Source organism: Plasmodium brasilianum, assembly GCF_023973825.1.
Source record: "Plasmodium brasilianum strain Bolivian I chromosome Unknown PB_00_02, whole genome shotgun sequence".
Taxonomy (NCBI): Eukaryota; Apicomplexa; class Aconoidasida; order Haemosporida; family Plasmodiidae; genus Plasmodium; species Plasmodium brasilianum.
Genome location: NW_027122950.1, coordinates 17530 through 40982, shown reverse-complemented (window position 1 = coordinate 40982; position 23453 = coordinate 17530). Strand labels below are relative to the sequence as shown.

The window sequence follows — 23453 nt, the reverse complement described above, 5'->3', positions numbered from 1 at the left end:
TCATTAAAAATACTTTTAACGACATAAATACAATAAGCCCGAATAATTCCATAACTATATTTTATATCTAATAATGTGATAATTATAAAAATAATATACGTACAATTATTGTAAAGATCTATGACGTAACTTTATAATATTAGTTTTAAACAGTTATATTTTTCATGCGAAATGTTAAAAAAGTGGAAAAAAGAGCAAAATTTAATATAATTTTTTAAATTATATAAATAATGTATATACTTATAGAAAATAACCCTATTACATTTACATTGTTATGATATATGTAAAACGTAGGTGACATTATATATGAAGGTACTTATATAGTTATTTTTAGGTTTTCTCACAATTTGGTCGTCACAAATTTTTAAAAACAATTAATGTTTCTTTATAAAATATATATTAAAACATTTAAATATTCATAAAAATATTCATTTAACTTATAAAATAAATTATGTAATATAAATATATTATATAATAAAATCCTTCTTAAAATTTACCTATAAATCTTTTCAATTCTAGCAACATGCATTTTCTCTAAACAATTTTTTAAGAATTTTTCTAAAAAATATATTTGTATTCACCTAAATTATTTATTTTTATCCTACATGAGTAAACCTTATACAAATAGCTACATTATCCTTTATACTATTTAATTATATCCTTATTATATATATATACATTAAGTGAATTTTATTGTTATATGTATATGAAATTTACACTATTTTTATATCAGTTTCTGTTATATATAATAAATAATATTATTAATATTTAATACAGATCTAAAATATTATTTATTCATAAAGTATTTATTAAATCCCAAAATATTATTTTCATGTTTATACTAGCTATATGGAAGAAATACCTACAAAGTATAAAATATACATTTAAGTGTTCAATTTTTATAGAATGAAATACAACGTTTATATGGTTACAACTATACTTTGTTTATGTAAATATATATTTTTTGCTTTACAAAAAGAAAAAACTACTTATAATTTTCCCCTTTTTTATATTTTTAATAAAATATATTTGTTTTAATATTTTTAAAAAGTTTTCATTTTTGAGTCAACACATACAATCTTTACGTATATGCTAAAAAATAAGACTGATTATATAATAATCTATATTCAGATGTACTATACAAAAAAGCAATAATTTTTACACTAAATTTCAAATCTTCAAATATAAATATGTTACTAATAAAAATTAAACTACAAAAGTTTTCTATTTATAAAATTTGATAACTAGGTACATAAATTTCCTGAATTTCAGTTAGTCCCATTCCTATAAGACTTTCACTAGAGTAGATATACATAGGAGAAGTACATTTGGATTATACGAAAAATTTATCTAATAATTTACAATAAATATATTAACATTTGTTGTATTGTTATATATATTTTTTCATTTTCTTAAACTATAAATTAATTCAATTAAAAATTACAATCCTCTTTTACAAGCACTTTTATTAATGACAATAAATTACTTCTGAAATCGGGTTGTATTTACAAATAGGTAATTTTTAATACTATTTTACTTTATTTGGAGTATGATATTGCCTACAATAAAAAGAAATTAAAAATTTTAAAGTATCTGGGTGAGCAAAATAATAAATTAATTAGACATTGTTATGAAAATTAACATATATACATAAGTAACAGAACGTACCATGCAGCATATTGTACTTCAAATAATGTTAATTTATAATTTTTCAGTTATAGTATTCATTGAAATTATAAAATGAATAACTTTACATATTAATTGAACTGTGTTTTAAAAAAATACAAAAAAAAAAAAAAAATAACTTAATAATTTTTTATAATAATAATATTGCAGAATAATATTATACAGCTGACGACGATTATAAGAGAACTACAAAAAGTTCTTATATAGAGACTCGCATTAAATATATTCGAGAGAAAAAGTGAACGCCCTGAAATTTAATAATTCTGTTGTTGAAATTTTTTATATCACTTAGAAAAAAGAATTATGGTTTAAAAATATGTTAATATTAATTAATAATATTAATGTTGTTTCTCATACTTAACCTAGTTCGGTCATATTATATTTATTACGACATATTTATCTATATTATTTATGTAAGGACAATTTAATAAATATATATATATAACACTATCACTAGATACGGCGAAAATTAATATTCCCATCGTATTGTCTAATAAAGTATAGTAATAAAAATATGGTATAAATTAATGTAGAATTAATACAAACACTATAATTCTTTTCAGTATGGAATTTAAATAGACAGTTATATGATAAAATGCACAATCACATTATAAAATATCAATGCTAGAGATATAGAATTTGATATAAAACATATAATATATAGAACAAAATTTTGTAATCCTATAGGATTAAACCATATCAATTAACATAACATTAATATCACATATTTTACACTACTATAATGTAGATAAATATAATTTATTTGTGATAATACGTATAAAAATATATTCCTATTATTGTATGTTGCGAGTCCATATTTATCTGTATAACCAAAAGTATATATGTAAAATTAAAATAAGTTTATCGTAAAGATACTTTTTTTATTTTATATTGAATATATATTATCATTTAAATACATATTCCTTACTGTATTATATTGACAATTATGAACTCTAGTATAAAATAATATGAATCATTAATTTAAATATGTAACTGATTTTCTTTAGTTATATATCTCAGTTCTCTCTATGGAAATTTATATATATTAAATAAAAAACAAAAAGAGAAATATAATTTGTCATTTAAGAAACTATTTTTTTTTTATATAAAATTGCTTTTATGTATATTTTTGTTTTTGTTCAGTGTACCTTCTTAATCATCTATTCATCATTTCTATTATTTTATATTATTTTAATAATTTACCTATTCAGCTATCAGTTTTATAATTATATGTTATATTATTAATAAATAAATAATGTTTCTATTAAACTAGGAAAAAAAATTCAATTATTCTTATTAATTCATTATAATTTTATTTAACGTTTAAATAAATCTACTGTTTAAATTGCATTATCAAGCTATAATTCTTATCATATATTAAAAAAAAAAGTTCGTGGAAAAATAAAATAAAGTTTTACATATAAACATAAAATTATAAATAATTAAATATAATATTTCATATAAACACAACACAAAACTCCTTGCTTTTTTTTTTCTTTAATCGTATATTAATATTATTAAATATAATTCATACAACGAAATTTTCGTTAATAGAGTTTTAAAAAATATTTCTCTGTATTTGATGAATTTTTTTTTCTAAGGATCTTCGTCTTGAATTAAGAAATACAAAATTATTTAACCAAATAAAATTATTAAGTAGAAAAAATAAACATAAAATATTAATGCACTTCTAGAATTACAAAAACTAGAAAAAAAAAAGAATAATAATTCAAAAAACTAATATGAGCAAAATGTTGAAAGAAAAAATGTATTCTATAATAGAATATTGTTTTATTTATTTGTTTTATTTCTTACTATAACTTATCCTAATAATATTATTCGAATTTCCATAATATAGAGCATAATATGATTACATATTATATATTTTTAATATATTTTTTAGCAATATATTGTGACAATTGTTGACTATATACATGAATATACAATCTATACAAGTATAAAATGCATCCTGTTAAATTCTTATTCAGAGTGAACATTTCTTATATTTTTAATTACATAAAGTAACACTACGTATATGTTACATAATTATATTTCGTAAACGTGGTTATTATTAATTAATATCCAACTATACGTAAATTAATAGTACACATATGTATATATATATATATATAAATATATTTAATATATTATAATTTTGTTAAGTTTATACATAAACTTCCTTGTTCAGTATTAATATTTATAAAAAGTATTTTTAAAAATTATTACAAGATAATTAGTATATAATCTCTAATTAAGCGTTTGTTATTCATCATCTAATAAAAGTTTTAAACAAAATTGTTCTAAAAATATTTTTCACAGATATGCTAATTCAAATTTTACTACTATAAATTTATCCTCTATTATATCGTTAATAAAATATTTTAGCTATCTATAGCATATATAATTTTTTTTTTTGAAATAAGTTGTATGTTGTTGAATTAATATTTTTATACATCTTTGTACACTTGAAATGTAATGAATCCTATTTTATTAATTTCATTTCAGTAATATGAATTAATAACAATTTAAAATAAAACTCTTATTTATTTTTTTTTTTTAATTATATATATTTTTTTGTTTTCCAATATATACTTCAATTATGCGTATTTAAAAACTAATATAAAGATTTATTTATATTGTCATTATAAAATACAATTAAAATATATTATAAATTAAACATTTAATAATTATTATTAAAAATGTGATCTATAACTAGTACCTTAATTATTGCAAAAGCTTTATCAGCATATTAAAATAAATCATTATGCAACAAAATATAAATATGCTTACCTTTTTTACAAATGCTACTGTTATTTCCATTTTAATATGTACCTGGAATTATTTCGATGAGGTGACATAATAATTATTTATAAATTGTTTTTGTTCTTTAATATTTTATTTTTTTATATAAAACATTTTCTTTATTAAAATAATATATAAATATACCCTTTTGTATATTGGATATGCGCCTCTACTTTTAGTTAACTATCGATCGTAAGGCATGGGACGAAGAATACTACGAAAGTAACACATTCGCTGTAAGATTTAGAAGATTACTAAGTAGTTAAACAAAAGTTGCGGATTCACGAAAATATAAAATGATAAAAAAAGAAACAAATGATTTATTATACGAAAGTGATGATTCATCGGTAGAAAGACCAAATTCACTGTAACATAATAATGAATTTCGAAAAATATTTACTAATTTAATGCAACGTGATATATCTGAGCTAGAATTTAATGATTTATTGCAATATACAAAATTTCCAAAACGACATTATTCATTCGACTCTAAACATAATTTAAAAAAAATATATAACTTAAAACATTATGATAATGTTGAAAAACGCAAAAACTCACATACATTTTTAAAAAAGGTAAACTCAAAGAATGAATCAGATTTGTTATAAAGAGATCAAGTAATAATCATTATCACTTTAAACATCAACATATACATAAAAATATTTTTTATTTAAGAAAAAAACGGCAAGAATATTCTTTAGTTAAGTCAAACAAGAAATTACTCAAAAAAATATTATTAGTTCTTTTTCATCTAACTATGTTATGTATTACTTTTATACTTTTCTACAACTATGATGCAACACTATGCGGGGGTGAAAAATGTGCTTATTTATCGTTACATCCAACTAGATAAATATTTTTGTTATAATAACATATATAAAATTATTTAATAATTAAAACCAAAACTAGTGATAAATATGAAAAATATATTCGCTTTGAAAAAATGTATTATAAAATTTTAAAATTATTACAGTATTTTAAGTTTACACAAAATTTTATATGTATAATAGTAAAGAATTGTACGCCCTTATACAATTATATAATACTTAGTTTTCTTATTTTTTCATAGTTAATTTTACAAAAATTACTTTTCATAATTATATATATCTCATAATGTAAGTAGATTATTTATATTTTAATTGTTTAAATTACTTATGTTCTATATTTTGTGAAAAAAATTATATTTATAAATTTAAAAAATACAACAAATTCTAATTAAATAAGTTACACTGAATCAAACTTCTCACAAAAATATAACGATTTATAATTCTATTTATTTTACAAAAACATGTATCTATCATTAATTTACGCATGTTATTTAGGTAAATAATTTATAATTATTAAATAGGGATATCTATATCAGACGATGTATTTTTTTATTTGCTTTTTCTTTTTATATTTTACAATAAATATTGCAACTAAATGTCCTTTAAAAATAAATAAATTACAAAAAAAAAAATAATTACAACACATTTGTTTGTATAATCACAACAAAATTATACATAATATATTTGCCATAATAGAGAAGATAATACACTAATATATGAAAATGAAAATCAAAATAAATACAATAGATATCTTTAATTTTTTTAAGTTCCCTTTTTCTATATTAAAATAATAATTTATACTACATTTACTGTTAACCGAATACTCATTAAAATATGATTTATATTTTAATAGGTGCTCCCTATGTAAAATAAACATCAGTATATATATTTAGTATAACTCTCTAATCAAAAATATTTCGTTATATTATTAATTATGATAATAAAATCGTTCTCTCACTTCATACATAAACCAACAATTGTAAATATTAGTATGGATTATTTACATATATAATTTATTTAATTAATTTATCTTATAAAAATAATATTATTTTACTAGCATCATTAAATAAAGAGATATAAAATAAAAATTAATACATAATTTATTGTTTAAAATTATTATTATATTTAATTATTCAATAAATATATAAAGTTTTAATTTTACACTATGAACGCAATCAGCCATACTTTATACATCATATAGAAACATCGCACACAAGATGAATACTGTTTTAAATGATATCTAATGATGTTCAATATATATAATTTTAATTATTTTAAAATTTCCCAGTTAATACTGTTCTATTTTGTAATAATTTTTTCTACTATTCACTAAATTGTATATTAATACGCGGATAACAAGCTCACATAAATGAAACTAATCATTATTAATTTTATAACTCGAATAATGTGCATGCAAGAAATTTACAGAAATTAATATGTTGTATTCATATATAAATTATAATATTTAATATATAAGTATAACTTTTCACATATTTTTAACTTATGTATTTTATTAATCAGATAAAAATAAAGGAAAAATTTTAACAGTATAAAAATGTAGCTCTCTTTTAGTTTTATATTTTTATTTTAATTCCTTATTTTTGAAATTTTATATCTCCTTAATATAATCAATTTGAGTTGATGAAATATAACTTTTTTAGTATATTAGCTTAATTATTAAATGTTATAATAAAGGACAAATTATATTTTTCATGTAACACTATAATGTATTACTCCTGTTAATATATATAACCTTAATTATATCATGTTATAAAAACTTGTATAACTGAAAATTAAAATGAATTCATTTCAATATATCACATATATATGTTTAAATATGAAAATATATTTGACATATTATTCGACACATTAGATTGATAAATATTCACTTTAAAAGGGAAGACTTATTTATGGTGGATTTATATTTTTTCCTTCATACATAGTGTTATATGAGGAAATATGTTCTTTATTAATATTCTTAATAAAATAAAATACAATATAATAAAAATGTGTAATCGTATATTAAAATAACTTTAATAAAATAAATTATATATTTAGGAACAACAGTAATTTTAACCATCGTAAATAATGATACTAATGGCAAACAAATTACATTTACCTTATTAAAATATTCTTTATTATACCTCTTTTTAAGAATATATATGTGATATTCGTTAAATTATATTAGTATAATACCATGATACTTTCATTACGTAATTAAATGTATATGCTTAGTTATTCCTTATTATTTTCAAGAATACGTTATATTAATTTCATCCCTATCAGATGCATTTATACACATTAATTGACATTACTCTTTTTAAAATAAATTAGTTTAACTATGAAATATATTTATTTTCGATTGTGTATCAATAGAACTGATAAGGAAAAAAAATAATTTCAAGAATTCGTTGCATTATATAACAATGTAAAATAATATAATACTTTAAATGACAGACACTATATACAAACCGTATGAAACATTAATAATGATATTTAAGCAGATTCTCAAAATAAAACAATAGAAACTTCTTCATATAAATAAAATTTTTTTAGAATGTACATATAAAATTATTTACATACTGAATGACAAAAATACAGGTCTTACATTGATAGAAATATAAAATTATTATTTATTGATGTTAAAATGAGAATAAAGTTTTAAATAAATATGTTAACACATTATTATAGATGTTACCAAAGAAGTTAACAAAATTTTTTTTTCTAATATTAATGATTATATCTTTTTATTTAATATCTATTTACATTATATATGTTGATAAAATAAGACTATTTAGGAAGAGGAAAAAATTGATGAATTATTATTACACATATAGAATAAATATATTGTAAAATTATTTCACGTATGAATATATGTATTTCACCAATAAAATATAATTTCCTAATAAATAAATTAAATACATTACAAAATTTGCATATATTTATTAATTTTTCTTCTATTTTGAAAAAATTCACAAAAGAAAATTATTCAAGCTTTCATTTCAAAAGTCTACCTGAACGAATTAGATTGAAGTGTAATCCATAATTGTCGACATGCATGTTTAATATCTTAACTGATTAATAGCATGTACAGATTTAGTCATACATTTGTTATACTGCATAAAAATTTATTTTTTTAAAAGTTTAATAAATGATATAGGAGATATATTTTTTTTTATTTCTAAGTGATATAATAAGCATGAACATTTAAACATATTCATTATATAGTATAAAATAAAATGGAAATGCGTAAAATAAAAAGAACTAATATAAAAATTAACTAAATCTAACTGTTTATAAGTATTACTTAACTTTTTAATTTTTTTTTTTTTTTATTTCATTACTTATTCTTTTTAAAATATATTTATTGAAATTTACATATATTAATATATCTAAAATAAAATGATTTATGATTTATATATTATTCTAAATATACATATGTGTAAAATATTTTACAGCAATAGGATATATAAAAAGAAGCAGAACTAAGTCGACTATTCTCTAATTACCATTAAATAAATGTTATATTACAGTAGAACTCATATAATATATAACACAATTAAATAAAATAGAACTGACCTAGATAAAGTTGGAAGATATTATGATATTAATCTTCGCAATTTTTTTATTACATATAGAAATAAAACATCTATCATAATCAAGTATATTCATGAGATATATGCTATATACATTATAATTATAAATTTTTACTGACATATTAATCTATATTTTTGTTATACTACAACTACAAACGATTTCAATAACAAATTTTATTGAAGGAGGTACGATAATTATTAAATATTTCTTATTTTATTTTTGTTATATAATTATAATCAATTTATAGTATAAAAATTTTTAATTTTTCTGCATACATTTATATATGCAACATAAAAATATATATTATAAGAACTTAATTGTTATAAAAAAGAAAGTAAAGCTTTAACTTACATATGTAATAGAATGAAGAGGATTAACCTTTATTTTATAATTATACGATATAATCTATTTATGGAATATTGCATTTATAAATTAAATAAAAATTTTGAGGAAATATATTTTTAATTTAACAAATAAATACTTATTGTTATATGATATACTTCTTTTTAGATAAATTTCTTTTTTATTAAATTAAATTTTAATCCCATTAATATTCACTATGTTCAGTTTTCTAACGAATACATATATTTTTATAACTTATTATAAATATGAAATGAAATAAATAATAAGTATTATTTTAACTTTAAAAACAGTTAATCATTAAAAAAAGAAAAAATTATATATATTTTAAATAGTTAATATTTATGTAATTATTCCATTTTGAAAAATAAAAAGTATTTCTAAATGAATAGTCCAATATAATGATCGATTTTTATGATAATACACTAAGATTAATATATTTTTTTGTATAACTAATCAATACAATTGCATAAAAGTTATATGAATAAAAAATTTAAATTGGTATTTTAGTTTACAATATTTTTTAAGTACAATAAAATAATTCTCCCTTTCAAAATATTATATTTAAATTTAAAACGTTTATTTTATGCTGCATAAACTGTACTTTATATTAATATTACGAAATATTAAAATGTTGATTTTTTTATCGATTTTTCTTTTATAATTTTATGTATGAAAAAAAGGAATAAATCACACATGCACATATTATATATATTTTTTTTACTTATATATATATTAATATCATACCAATTTAAAGTTTTCTAATTAATTCAATTAAATATAATGACATTCACAGATATAGGAGAAAACGTAAAATGTGTTTTTATATTATTATAATTATGTATATTACTGTATTCAAGAATTCGTAGTTCTAGAAATAAATAAAAATATATTTTATGGAAGTGCGATTTTGATAATTTATATGTTAATATTATTATAATTTTATTTTAGGACAATTGTGGGGAATTATTTCCTAAATATAAAGATTAATTTGATACTGCTATAGCAAATATTAGAGAAAGCATTTTAAAGCCGGAAATGTATTGTAATATTAGTAAACATCGTTTTCTTACTTCTGACAATACTTTATTACTCATTTTCAAGATATTGGTCGATATTTAATTCAAATAAAGGATATTTATAATCCTGAAAGCTCCAAACTTTGTAGGTACTTGAATTACCCGATAAATGCAGAATAAAAATACAATACTAATAATAATCCTATTTTGTTTAAGGCTTATAAAGATATTTCGTCTCAATTGGATAACATACTCTTACAAGAAATAAAATAAATTAATTCTGAATCTATAAAAAAACTTACAAAACTATAAGACTTATATAAACATTTTGACAACTTTAAGGGTTACAACGTCCTGCTTAATGGAAGTAGTTGTGATCATATTGAAAAATGTTATGAACATTATAATAATAATTACAAGAAACGTAAAGGAAAAGAAAGCGATGATATTTGTGAAGAATTAAACAATTTTTAGAAAGTATATAAAGAAAAAGTGCGTACTGTAATTCATTGTCCTGCTTTACCAATAATTTTACCACGCACAAAAGTAAATTATGCATTTACTGCCAGTTTAACATGTGCTTTTAATTATTAACAACATATACTTTATTTTGTTTATATAAGGTTAATAAAAATTATACCTAATTAAGTGAATGTTCTATTACAATTCATATAATATATTTTCACAAAAAATTACTAGCGTAAAACTATTATATTTCTAATAATACACACAATTGCCTCTATATACAGTCTACTCCAACGAAATTATGGTTACATAGTCATTTAAAAAAGAAAAAAATTATTGAAATTAACAAAGTTCAAAAAGAAAGAAGAGAATCTTTAAAAAATATCCATGAAGAGGTAAATAGAAATTACGACGGAAGTATTCATAATATAGGTTATCATTCTAAATGAATTACTTTATGTAAACATTACAGTTTATATTATTTTCACTAAAAAATAGAACACTTATTTATCTGTATACTACTCGCACTATTTGGAATTTATTATTTAATATGACATATTAGAAATACAGAAATTAATAAAAACTTGTAATATTTACAATTATAATAATATAAACATTATACATAGAAAAGGATACCATAAAAAAAGAACTATTTTAAAAATTAGTAACACAGAAATCAAGTTATATATCAGATTGTAATTACAATGAAATATTAATAATTTCAAAAATTAAATATATAACAAAAGATAATAAAGCAAGTGTTGATATCCTTATAGAATAATTTTCAGTAACATTTATTATCTAAGTATTGAAAAAGGAAAAAGAAAAAGAAAAGAAACAAAAACATTAAAAACAGTATCAGTAATACTTCTGTATACATAAATAAATAAAATATAAAAATTATAATATTATTTAAATAGTAAAAATAATATATATCTTTTCTATAGAACTATATTTTTAATTGTTACAACTATTAGTTCCTTTGAAATTAAATGGAATTAAAAATGTATTCCTTTATAAAAAAGTTTTAACGTTGTTTTTGTCAATTCATACATATTATATTTGGTATTATATTAATGATATTTATACATGAAGGGATATGAATTCTACTTTTCCTTAAATTTAAATGGGAAGGGCACTAATCGTTAGTTGAAAATTCATAATTATGTTCTACTTAAGGATTATTCTTATTTTTTCCCCCTCTTATTAATACATTTTGAAATGTATAACTTTAAGAAAAGTTAAATAAATGGATATATGTTAAATAATGAACATATATAAAATTACTTTAAAAGTACAAAATTTTCTCTAAAGTGAATTATACTAATAATAAATAGCATTTATAGTTTTATATTTAATACTTAATTATATTTTAAGTGAGGGGAAAACACGACAAGCATTCCTATATATTTAATAGTTTTTAACATAATAATATGCAAAGGCTCAGAAGCATGGAAATTAAATCATACATTTCTTGAGATTTCAAGTAGAATTCCATTGTTATATTTTCCACGTAACTCGTTATTTTTATATTTCAATACAAATGACAGTTTAGAAATGGGAACACTCATTTTTCATCATATTAAATTTTCAGATATAGCTGTAAATTGTCATTTATAAAATTCATAAAACATTTTCACTTTAATTATTGCATTTTATCATTTACAGTCAGTATTATAATATAAATGTGAAGTTTGGTTTTTAATTTATGTACATGATATTTTGGATTATGTATAATATCACAATCAAAGTTACAAAACAAAAAACAAATAATACATACATTATATAAAATTACTTATAGAATGAAAGGCTCATTTGAAAAGGAAGATTTCAGACGTTTTTATAATAAGGATATAGTCAATTTTTTTTTTTATAACAATTTTTTTATATTAATCATAAATTTTGAATACGGAGAAATGCTCAGAAAATTGCTCATAATACTAATAAATATAAAAGCACAATATAGTTATATTTTTTTAATTTTTTAACATATTATATATATGTATATATAATATATATTGTGTACTGTATAAGTACAATAACAAAACAAAATAATAAAAATAACAAAGTAATGTTTCCTTACAAATTCATTCATGTAACACCAACTTAGAATGTACATAACAGAATAAAACTAAAATTTCACTCTTAGTTCATTTGCAAATTTAACGTGTTGTCAGTTTATATTTTATAATTATAATATTTTTTTATTTATAATAAAAAAAATATTATATTAAAGTAAAAAAAAAAATTTAGCAGATTAAAAAAGCATTTTTTAAATTTAACTTGTACTTCTTTTAACTTTTTTTTGTATATATATGATAAAATATTTCAAGTTTTTACAATCGTAATGTATATTTTCTTACTCTTAAAAAAGAACTAATTGTTTACTTAATAATATAAATAAGCTAAAAAAACAAAGTAAACTAATAAGGGGAATAAAGCATTAACCAAAATCCCTAATCTACTAGCTATATTTAAAAAGGATATTATTTTATTATATATTGTTCTACATTATTTCTATGAGGAAAAAACTAAATTGTGTTAAAACTATTTTTACAGTGAGCACAATTTATTACATATTTCATGTAAAAAAATATAATACAGAATAAATTATTATTTCTTTCCTATGTAAAGAAATACATATATATATATATGTACATTTAACAAAATAAATTCATTTTTTTTCATTAAATATATAAAAAGACAAATCCATTTTTAGTTCAAATCTCATAGTTCTTTTTTCTATTATCTTCAAGAAGTAATAATTTTAGACTATAACAATCTATAAAGTAGAAAGCTGAACGTTTTAGTGTAAATATAAATTATCGGTTCTCTAAAATTAAATGAATTTTTCTATTAGATAGACGTTTTAAAGTGCAAGCATATATTATTCTTAAAAATATATTTAAATAAGAAAAAATATTATATCACAATTTTTAATTAATCTAAATAATAATTTAAAATATAATTATAAAACCTTAAAACATTCAAATTTACAAAAAAACTAAGAATATATATTTTTATTATTCCGCATAACACAGATAAGTTATAGACGTTTTCTTTTATAATAGTTTAGAAATTGTATGTATTTTTTTTAAGTATATTATTAACGACATTAAAATTATATGTTCTTATTAAAGACATCTTCTCATAAATATATATATTCCTTAATATTCATTTACTCTGATATTAACTTAATTTTTTTATATTTTTCATTATTTCTTAATACCTTATAAAACGCTACTATAACTATAACAGATAATATAGCCATAAGTACGCTAAATAATCCTATATAAATATAAAATTTACTGTCATTACCCAGTTGACCTAACTTTTCACACAAATCCTTCAAGAATGATTTTTGTTCAATCCAGTCAAAAACATTTTTCAGAAACTCTAATTTTGGTAGTACCGATAATCCTACTCCCAACAAGAAAAAAATAAAAAATAGAAAACCCGCAAATCCGTAACTTCTAAATTTTATTTTTCCTAAGGCTATATTGCAAATTCGTCTCTTTCTTTCAAGAAAATGATCATAATCTTTTTTTTTAATCCACTTTTTTTCAAAATGGAAATGCTTCCCATCGAACATTCCATTATTATAATCTGTAACTTGAGTATAATAATGAGCCTTGTTCAATAAATTTCTATTAGATTCTTTTTTTGTTGTCCATTTTTCACTATTACATATATTTTTGTTTTCGTATTCTACATTATTTGGTACATCCTTTTTTAAATATACAATTTTTGAATCTTTAATATTTTTATATTTTCCTAGTAATCTATAAGTTCTCGTATCTGATTTACTACTACGGTAATAATTTTCATCCAAAAATTTACTAAAAGATCTCTAAATAAACAATGTAGATATTTATTATATAAAAGAATAAATAATCTATAATTACAAAATATTATTAATAAAAATAAAACATAAAAAATAAGAATAATATAAAAATCCTTAAATAAAGTTATTATACCAAGTTGTTAAAATGACAAATCCATATTAAAAGAATAAACCAAGCAATTTTAGTAAATATAATTTTCTTAATTTTTTGTTCCATTATATATATGCTAAATATTCCAATATATTAAATAAAAAAAAATTAATAATAATATAATGTACTTCAAATGATAAGAAAACCTATATTTATTTGAAAATTTATTTTTATTATAGCTTCGTAAATTCATAATTAATGAACATAACTATAATATCTCTTAACACATATACAAGGTAAATTAACTTTTAAAGAATATTATGTAATTTCTATTTTAATTCTACTAAAATAAAATAAATTTTCATTAAATTAAATTAATTGGTATTTATTAATAAATATTTATAATATATAATTTATTCATTTAATATAGTGCATTAATTAAATAATTATTTTATTAATAATTTTCAGAATAAACAGAAAAATAAACATGTGATTTCATATTTTATGTAAATATTAAGTTTATCTACTATAAGTAATATAGAGAATATATATATATTATATTCCTTTACATATTAGGATAAAAATTATCAATTTTAGAAATTCTATTGTATTATTAATCCTAATTTTATAAATACGTGTTTTTTGAAAATCCATTCCTTTTTAAACAAAATTCATTATTATAATAGTAATAATAAAAAAAAAGAAAGCATCATATGCTGTGTAAATTATAACACTTTCGTTAATTAGTTCTGAATTACATAAAATATTTTATTGTATATAACATTTTTAAAAAGTCATGATTATGCAGTTCTATCTTGTTTATGAATATATAATGTATTCTAAAAGTAAATATGAATTGATTTTGTATTTTTTCATTATAATTTTTAAAAATTAGACTTTTTAAAATTAATTCATGTTATTAATTCTAAATAAAAAAATTTTATATGCAACAATTTAATTATTTAATTTTTTTTTAATTATAAGCTGTTAGAAGAAATATTAATATATTAAAAAAAGAAAAATAAAAATAAAAAATGGATGAATGAATAAACTGTTACAAAAATATTACATGCAATAGCATTAATTTATATACATTACAAATTAATTAAATTTACAAATAATAATAATATATATATTGCATAATATGTACATATCGAATATGATGAAACAACAATATAATTTATTAAAATGTTTGATTTAGTAACTATCGGCTGTTATTTTTACAGGATATGTTATTTTTCGTTTTTTCCATTACAAGTACATAATAGCTAAATATATTTTAAAGTTAAATTGCAGAAAATCTATATTAATATATAAAAACTAATATTCTATTAATAATACATTTAGAAACAAAAATATGTTATATCAAAATATTTATTTTCCTTAGGTACTATAACCTAAGTAATGATAATTTTTAAAATATTATATGCATAAAAAATTATTGTAATAATCGGAAATATAATATTATTCTTTTCTTTAACAAATATAATTAACCCAATATAATAATTGAAAAATTAAAAAAAAATGAAAATATTAAAAGTGTTAACACTATAATATATTCATAGATTTACACAATATATACATTTATCTTGCCATTTACAAAGACTCCTATTCATATACTTTAAATTTTTACTATCACTTGATTGTTTAATATTTTTTCGCACAAACAATATTACTAAATAAGACGAAACCAACTAATTTATAAAACATAATATGATCCATATATATATTATAAAATTTATTATTATATATAATCTAACTATCTAATATAATACTGATAAAAACACATTTGTAAACTGCTTTTTTCTATGTTAGCAATACTAAGGTTTTCCTAAAATTTATGGAATTTAAATTTTAATCTAAGCTTTTTTACGTTATCAATGTTTTTTCTAAATTAAGTTATAATATAGAAATAGAATAATTTCTTCACAAAATATTTATTATTCTACTTTTTTAAAATATATAAGTGGATTATTCTTTTATATATATATAGTCCTATTAATGTTATATTATTATTTCATTCACCTGTAGGTACAATATTATTTTTACTAATATATTTTATTTTTAGTTAATAAGGATTTCAAAATCTATAAGTATTTAGATTAATTTATTTTTTTTTTTCATTCAATATTATTGTCTAACTTCTAATTAACATATTTCTATATTTACCATAGACATTTTACTAAATATTTTAATTCCTTAACTCTTACAATTTCTTTATTATTTTTAATATTAAATTATTACACATAATTAATTAAAACGTCTACAAAAAAGAATATATAAAATTTTTATTAGACAGAATTAAAACCAATATTACACAAGAAATAAAGTAATATACTTATAAATTATTTGTAAAAAACAAAAATTAATTTTATTTTTATTTTAAATTATTTAAAAAAGAAGCGATATTAATATAGATTAATAATTAATTGTCAATATAATATACATATATTTTTAAACATCATTAAATCTATATTAACCATTTACATAATCTATTATTTAACGTAAAAAAATAAGGAAATATATATAATAGACTATCTGAACATTATTAAAATAATGTGGAAAAATTATATATTTTTCTATTACCACTAAGGAAAATTTATATTTTTACATAAATATAAATATATTTAAAATTTTACTAGTGTTGAAAAAAAAAACCCAAAAAAAGGATTTATATATATTAATTATTAATATTTGATTACATTTAATTCATTAAATTAAACTGTTAATAATGTAAAATATATAAAATATATATAGTTTATTTATATATAAAATTTCAGCATAATACATATTTAATTGATATTCCAATATTAATTTTACACTACAATTAAATACAATAATAAAATAATAAATGATTTCAACTCATTTAATTGTAGAGACTCATAATTACAAAGTTATTTAACTGTTATAAATAATTCATATTTTATAAAGATATTATTATATTATATATTGTACCTTTTATATTATGAATAAATATCTTATTATTTGTTAAAAATATATTATAGTGAAATAGTTTTATAAAATATTTCTCATAATACTTTACTATATAATAAATCCTAAGTTTTTTTAATATAATACATATGTAAAACAATGTAAAAAAAATACTTTTGTTTCGTTATATTAAACACAAATGAAGACACATGGTTTTATAATTTAAAGCTAAACACTTTTCTAAATATGTCAGCAAATAAATATTTTACAATATAAGTTAACAAGATATAAGGTCGTATTATTAATAGTAAGAATGTAAATTAATACAAGACATCTGTAACAATATATAAACTGTTCTAATATATATTAATTATAACTCACAGTTATATATATATCAAAGAAATATATTGAAAATACACAAATATGTATATTAGTCCAAAATTTTCAATTAAGTTTAAACGAAACCTTAAAATATATAATGAATAATATTAATGAATTCAAACGCACCAAAAAAATAAAGATGTATTTTTTATAAGTTCTGTTTAAAAAAGGCGCCATATGCGTAATTTCACATATAAAAATTAAGAAATTAAAGGTATGTTTACTAAGCATACAACTATAAATATCATATATATTAGTTCAAATTGATTAACTCATTTAGGAAAGAAGCATATTCCTTATTATTAGTTTTATCTTTTTCTGAACTTAATTTTTTCATATTTTTTAACTTTTTTGTGATAATAAGCAATTCCTAATATTAGTATGACACCTAATATAAAGAAGGGTATGAAATAAATTAGAAAATTAAAAAAACTTTGTACACAATAGTTTGCTTTAACACCTTGTATTTCTACTACATTATCGAACAACACATGAACAGGTGACGACCTCAAAGTGTCAGATAGAGATTTTAAGGCCGCATTAATTTGTTTATTAGCTAATGTCCCAATGTTTTTTACTTTAGTAGGCAGAAAATAAACTATTGCATTAAACAATCCTGCTACAAGCCCCGAACTACAAGAATAATCCAAAATGAAGGATATTGATAACAACAAGAATAGTAATAAAGGTAATGCAAATCGTAGTCTGCATTTTTTTAGCATTATCTTTTTATAAATACGATCACTTAATGTCTTATTGCTTTTAAGAAAATCTACATAATCAAGTTCTTTGAATATTTTTTTTTCTAAATGGGAATATTTTTTGGTTTCAAATATACAGGATTTATTTTTAATATTTTTTTTAAGTCCTCTTGCACTCCTTGGTGAACTTCCATTTGAGTAATTATTTTTCCCTAAAGAAGCTTTTTCATTATTAGATATATCTTGTTTATCATTCACTCCATTTGGTGTCTGTTCCATTAAATATACAATACACGAATCCTTATTCTGCTTATATTTTGCCAGTGAACGATAATTTCTTGCGTATAATTTTATATGATGACTATACAATTTATTCAAAGATTTGTTATGCGTACTCTAAAAAAACAAAAAAAAAGTTTATCAATTGATCAAATGAATAATCTCACACTAAAAGAAGTACTAATAAAAATAAAATACGAATAATAGAAATAATACAAAATATCCTTAAATAATATTATCAAACCGTATAAGTATCAATATTACATATCCAACATAAAAAGATTAACGTAGATATTTTTTTAAATAAAAAGGTCTTTATTTTTTGTTCCATCATATATAACTTTAATCCAATGATATCCTTAGCAAGTATATAATTAACAATAATAAAATATTTTTTTTAAAATATATTATACTATTATTATTTATTTAATTAATCTTTGTTATTTTTCGTAAAAATATAATAAAAAGTTCAAATATATAATTTTTCATTTTAAAAGAGACAAAGAAATATAAGCTCAAAAATAAACTCTAAAATTTTTATTTTAATGTTATTTATAAAATAGTAAGTTTAATTAATATAATACAAAATGAGGTCATTAATAGATATTCATAATATATTAATTATTTATTTAATATAGTGAAGTTATTAAATAAATTTTTTATCAATTTTCATAAAAAATAAATATATATATATACTTTCTTAATATATATATATATACATATATCGAGTATATAGAGAATACAGAATGTAGAGAATATAGATAATTCATTACTCTACATATTAGAATAAATATCACTTATTTAAATTATGTTTTCCTATTAATAATTCAAACAATTTTGAAAATTATATTTTAGAAAATCTGTTTATTTCCAAAACAATATTAATTATCATAATAATAAAAAATAGTAACAATAAAAGTAGAAAATAATATTTTGTACAAATTTTGTTTTTTTATTATTTGTAGTATGGAAATGTTTTACTATTTAAACATACGCATTTTTTTATGGTCTACAATACATTTTAATTATAAAATATAGATTAATCACTTAAACTAGTAAAAAATAACAAATTTAAAAAGTAAATAAATACGGATCTTTTATTATTGTAATATTATTTTTGAACGGTAATATATTTAATTAGTTATATTTTATATTATTTTTTATAAATGAAAGGATTTAAATTTTGTTGATTTCTTTATATATAGTTTGTTTGAGCTAATATATATATTCAGAAGAAATATAATAAATAAAAAGAGGACAATTGTTTTATATATTATATTCACATAATAAGAATGATGATATGTTAATATACTTGTTTAATTATGTTAAATGTATACATGAATATAATTTTTTCGTACAAATATATTTTATCATAAAAGAATAAGTAATTCATATAAGAAAGAATTATGTCCAGTAATTTTACAAGATAAAAAGTAAAATGATAAATTTTCATAAAACTACTGTTTTAAATATAAAGCTTCATAAATTCTGAAATTAATAATGCTATGTTAATAATTGCTTATTTGAAGGAGAATTATATTATCATTTAATTATAATTTCATATTAAACTATAAATAAATCCAGATATTTATTAATGCATTCTTACATCAAATAACTCATAAAACATATAATTTTTATAAGAATTATTTTTTAAAACAGTTTTGTTATGTTTACATTTAAATAAAAAGTATATTCTAATACAAAAAACCACATAGTTTGTATTAAATAAAAATTAAATGTATTAAAATTAAAAGTAATATATCATATATTTATTAATAAAATCATAAATGAAAACTTAGAACATTTAAAAAAAAAAGAGAAATTGTTAAAAATATAAATTACTTCAGTATCTAAGCGAAGTTACATTAATTATGATATCATATAATAGTTTAAACATGAAATATATATTATAATATAAATCCAAGGGAAACAATTACACATATAGTTGTTGCATATAGAGCACATATTTTAATCCCGTTTATTGAGAAATTTAGAATTTATATTTTAATGAATAAATAAAGATATATTATATATATATATATGTTCAGAAAAATATATTGTAATACCAAAAAAAATATACAAACTTGAGTAACGTTAATATTGCTTAATATGTATATTATTACTTTTATATATGAGCATATAATTGTACAATATCTAGGTTCCATAAGAAAAAAAATATAAGTACACAACAATTTATTTTTGTTAACATATTTTCATTAATAATAATCAAAAACTTCATTAGATACAAAAAAAACATGTTTTCGAAAAAATCTATCAAATATAACTGAGCTTTAATTTTATCTCTTTCTATTTCAGCGGGTTTATTTTGGAATTTTAACAGTACATAGAGCATTAAAATACATAAGAAATGAATAATAAATATACTTTTGTAACTCTCAGTTAAAAATTAATTAATCACGTTATTTCTTCTCACTAAAATATATATTACATATCCCCTAAACTATTAGGAACTAACAAAATAATAAAAATACTATAAAAAAATGAATTCCACTGAGTAAATGCTAAAGTTGTATCCATACATTCTGAAAGTTTTAAACTGTTTTTCTTGGAAGAGAATCCATATTTTTTGCTTTTATTTATAGGAATAAATACTCCTTATAGCTTTTTTTTTTTTAAATGTATAACGATATATGCATTAAGTACAACATATATTTCTTTCATGAATAATTACTTGGACACATATCTAGAATTATCATTATCTTTACAATAATACATCACATCATCTTTTAATTCAACTTTACCTCTTCATTGCATAAATCAATATCTACGTTACCATTTAACATATATTTAATTTTATACTATTTCTTCGCTTCTTATTTTCTGAAAATAAAATAACATTTTTTCTGTATAATATTCCATCTTCACAGTTCTAATTATCTATAGTGATATAAAAGGTGCATTAAAATGACATAAAAACATTTTTATTATTTATAAGGCGATAAATTTCCTTACGCGTAATAAAATTTTTTTTATAAATATATATATATATGTATATATAACATGCAGAACCAAAAATATAGAACAAATATTATGCTAACTTGTTATTCTACAGTAATTAAATATGGACATAAAGAATTAAAAAGAATAAATTCATGTGATTATACAAATATAAAATATTTATTTTTTCCATTAAAGCTGTATTTAATTAATTTTATAATAGATACATTCAGATAAAAATGCTACAGTATATTAACAATTCAGGGATATAAGCGTAAAGTAATTTCTGTATCTATGTTATTTTAATTTTTGAATAATTATTAAATTCCATAAGTAATGTGCAAGTTATAAAAAAGCTAAATTATTTTTTTAAAAATATTTTTGTTAATATTTCAATTAAATTTATTTATAAAAGAAGCAAAATAGAAATGATATTCGGGAAAACTAATTTTATTATTGAATGATTAAAAAATATACATATTTTAATAGACTAAGAGAACAGTTCTAAATTTTTGTTATTAATACTTTTCAAGAAAAAAAAATTGATTTTCTGGTAAACAAAAGTTTTATTTTATAATTAGAATAAAAAAATTACATATTTTTTGAGATTAATAATATTAGCATACATTAGAAAAACAATTATTTTATTACTTAACTTCGTAATAATATGCTTATTTAGTTCTAACTTTTATACTTTTTAAACGTTATTTTGCATCTAAAAAACGCAAGTTATTGTATAGTATACAATATTGTTTGAAGGATCGAAAAAAAAATAAAAACAGACTTTATTTTTATGGCATAAATTATAATCTAATGTGTGCCATATATATTCGACATGAAAATAATTTGGACTAGAATAAGTTTAAAATTATATTCTATGATTTAATTCAAATAAAAAATTTAAATCTATTAAAGAGCTCTATGCAATATTACGCTTTTATATAATTATATGATATTATAATAAATGGAATACTATAATTTCCATATGATTAAAAAAGTATTTTATTTATTATGACTAAAATCAAATTTATTAAATTTATGAATTAATTTATATATTTTTTTTCTTTGTTAGAAATGTTATTAATTTATAATATATAGGGAAATAAGAATATTAAAAAAAATAACAACTATTCGATAATATATATAATTAGAAAATATTTTTAGTAATTATGAATATTAGAAAAAAGAATTACAATAACCATTTCATTTTAAATAAAATAATTTACAACTCAAAATAATATAATTAAGAAATACTAAAAGATAATGCATAATATAACATATAATAAAATTTAAAAAAACCTTTAATGAATTCATTTTTCTTTGACATTTTTATGGAGAAAATAATAACGTATATAACTTATATTGGTATATAGATAAATATTTCATAAATTAAAACATTAAACTACAACAACTACGTAACCTATTCAAATAAAATATATTACATATTTAATAAAATATACATATAAAAGCAAAAAAAATTGTTTTCCACACTGTTTATTTAATACAATAAAC

At 18.4% G+C, this 23453-nt stretch overlaps 2 protein-coding genes across 2 annotated transcripts; both read right to left on the bottom strand.

Moving 5' to 3' along the window:
- Window positions 1-13934: 13934 nt before the first annotated feature.
- MKS88_000072 (fam-m protein) lies at window positions 13935-14817 on the bottom strand (the record flags this gene model as incomplete). The annotated part of the gene is made up of 2 exons (XM_067219405.1): window positions 13935-14606; window positions 14734-14817. The coding sequence occupies 2 exons, from the start codon at window positions 14815-14817 to the stop codon at window positions 13935-13937; spliced, it is 756 nt and encodes a 251-aa protein (XP_067070232.1).
- A 3494-nt stretch (window positions 14818-18311) lies between these two features.
- MKS88_000071 (uncharacterized protein) lies at window positions 18312-19314 on the bottom strand (the record flags this gene model as incomplete). The annotated part of the gene is made up of 2 exons (XM_067219404.1): window positions 18312-19100; window positions 19228-19314. The coding sequence occupies 2 exons, from the start codon at window positions 19312-19314 to the stop codon at window positions 18312-18314; spliced, it is 876 nt and encodes a 291-aa protein (XP_067070231.1).
- Between the last annotated feature and the right edge of the window lie 4139 nt (window positions 19315-23453).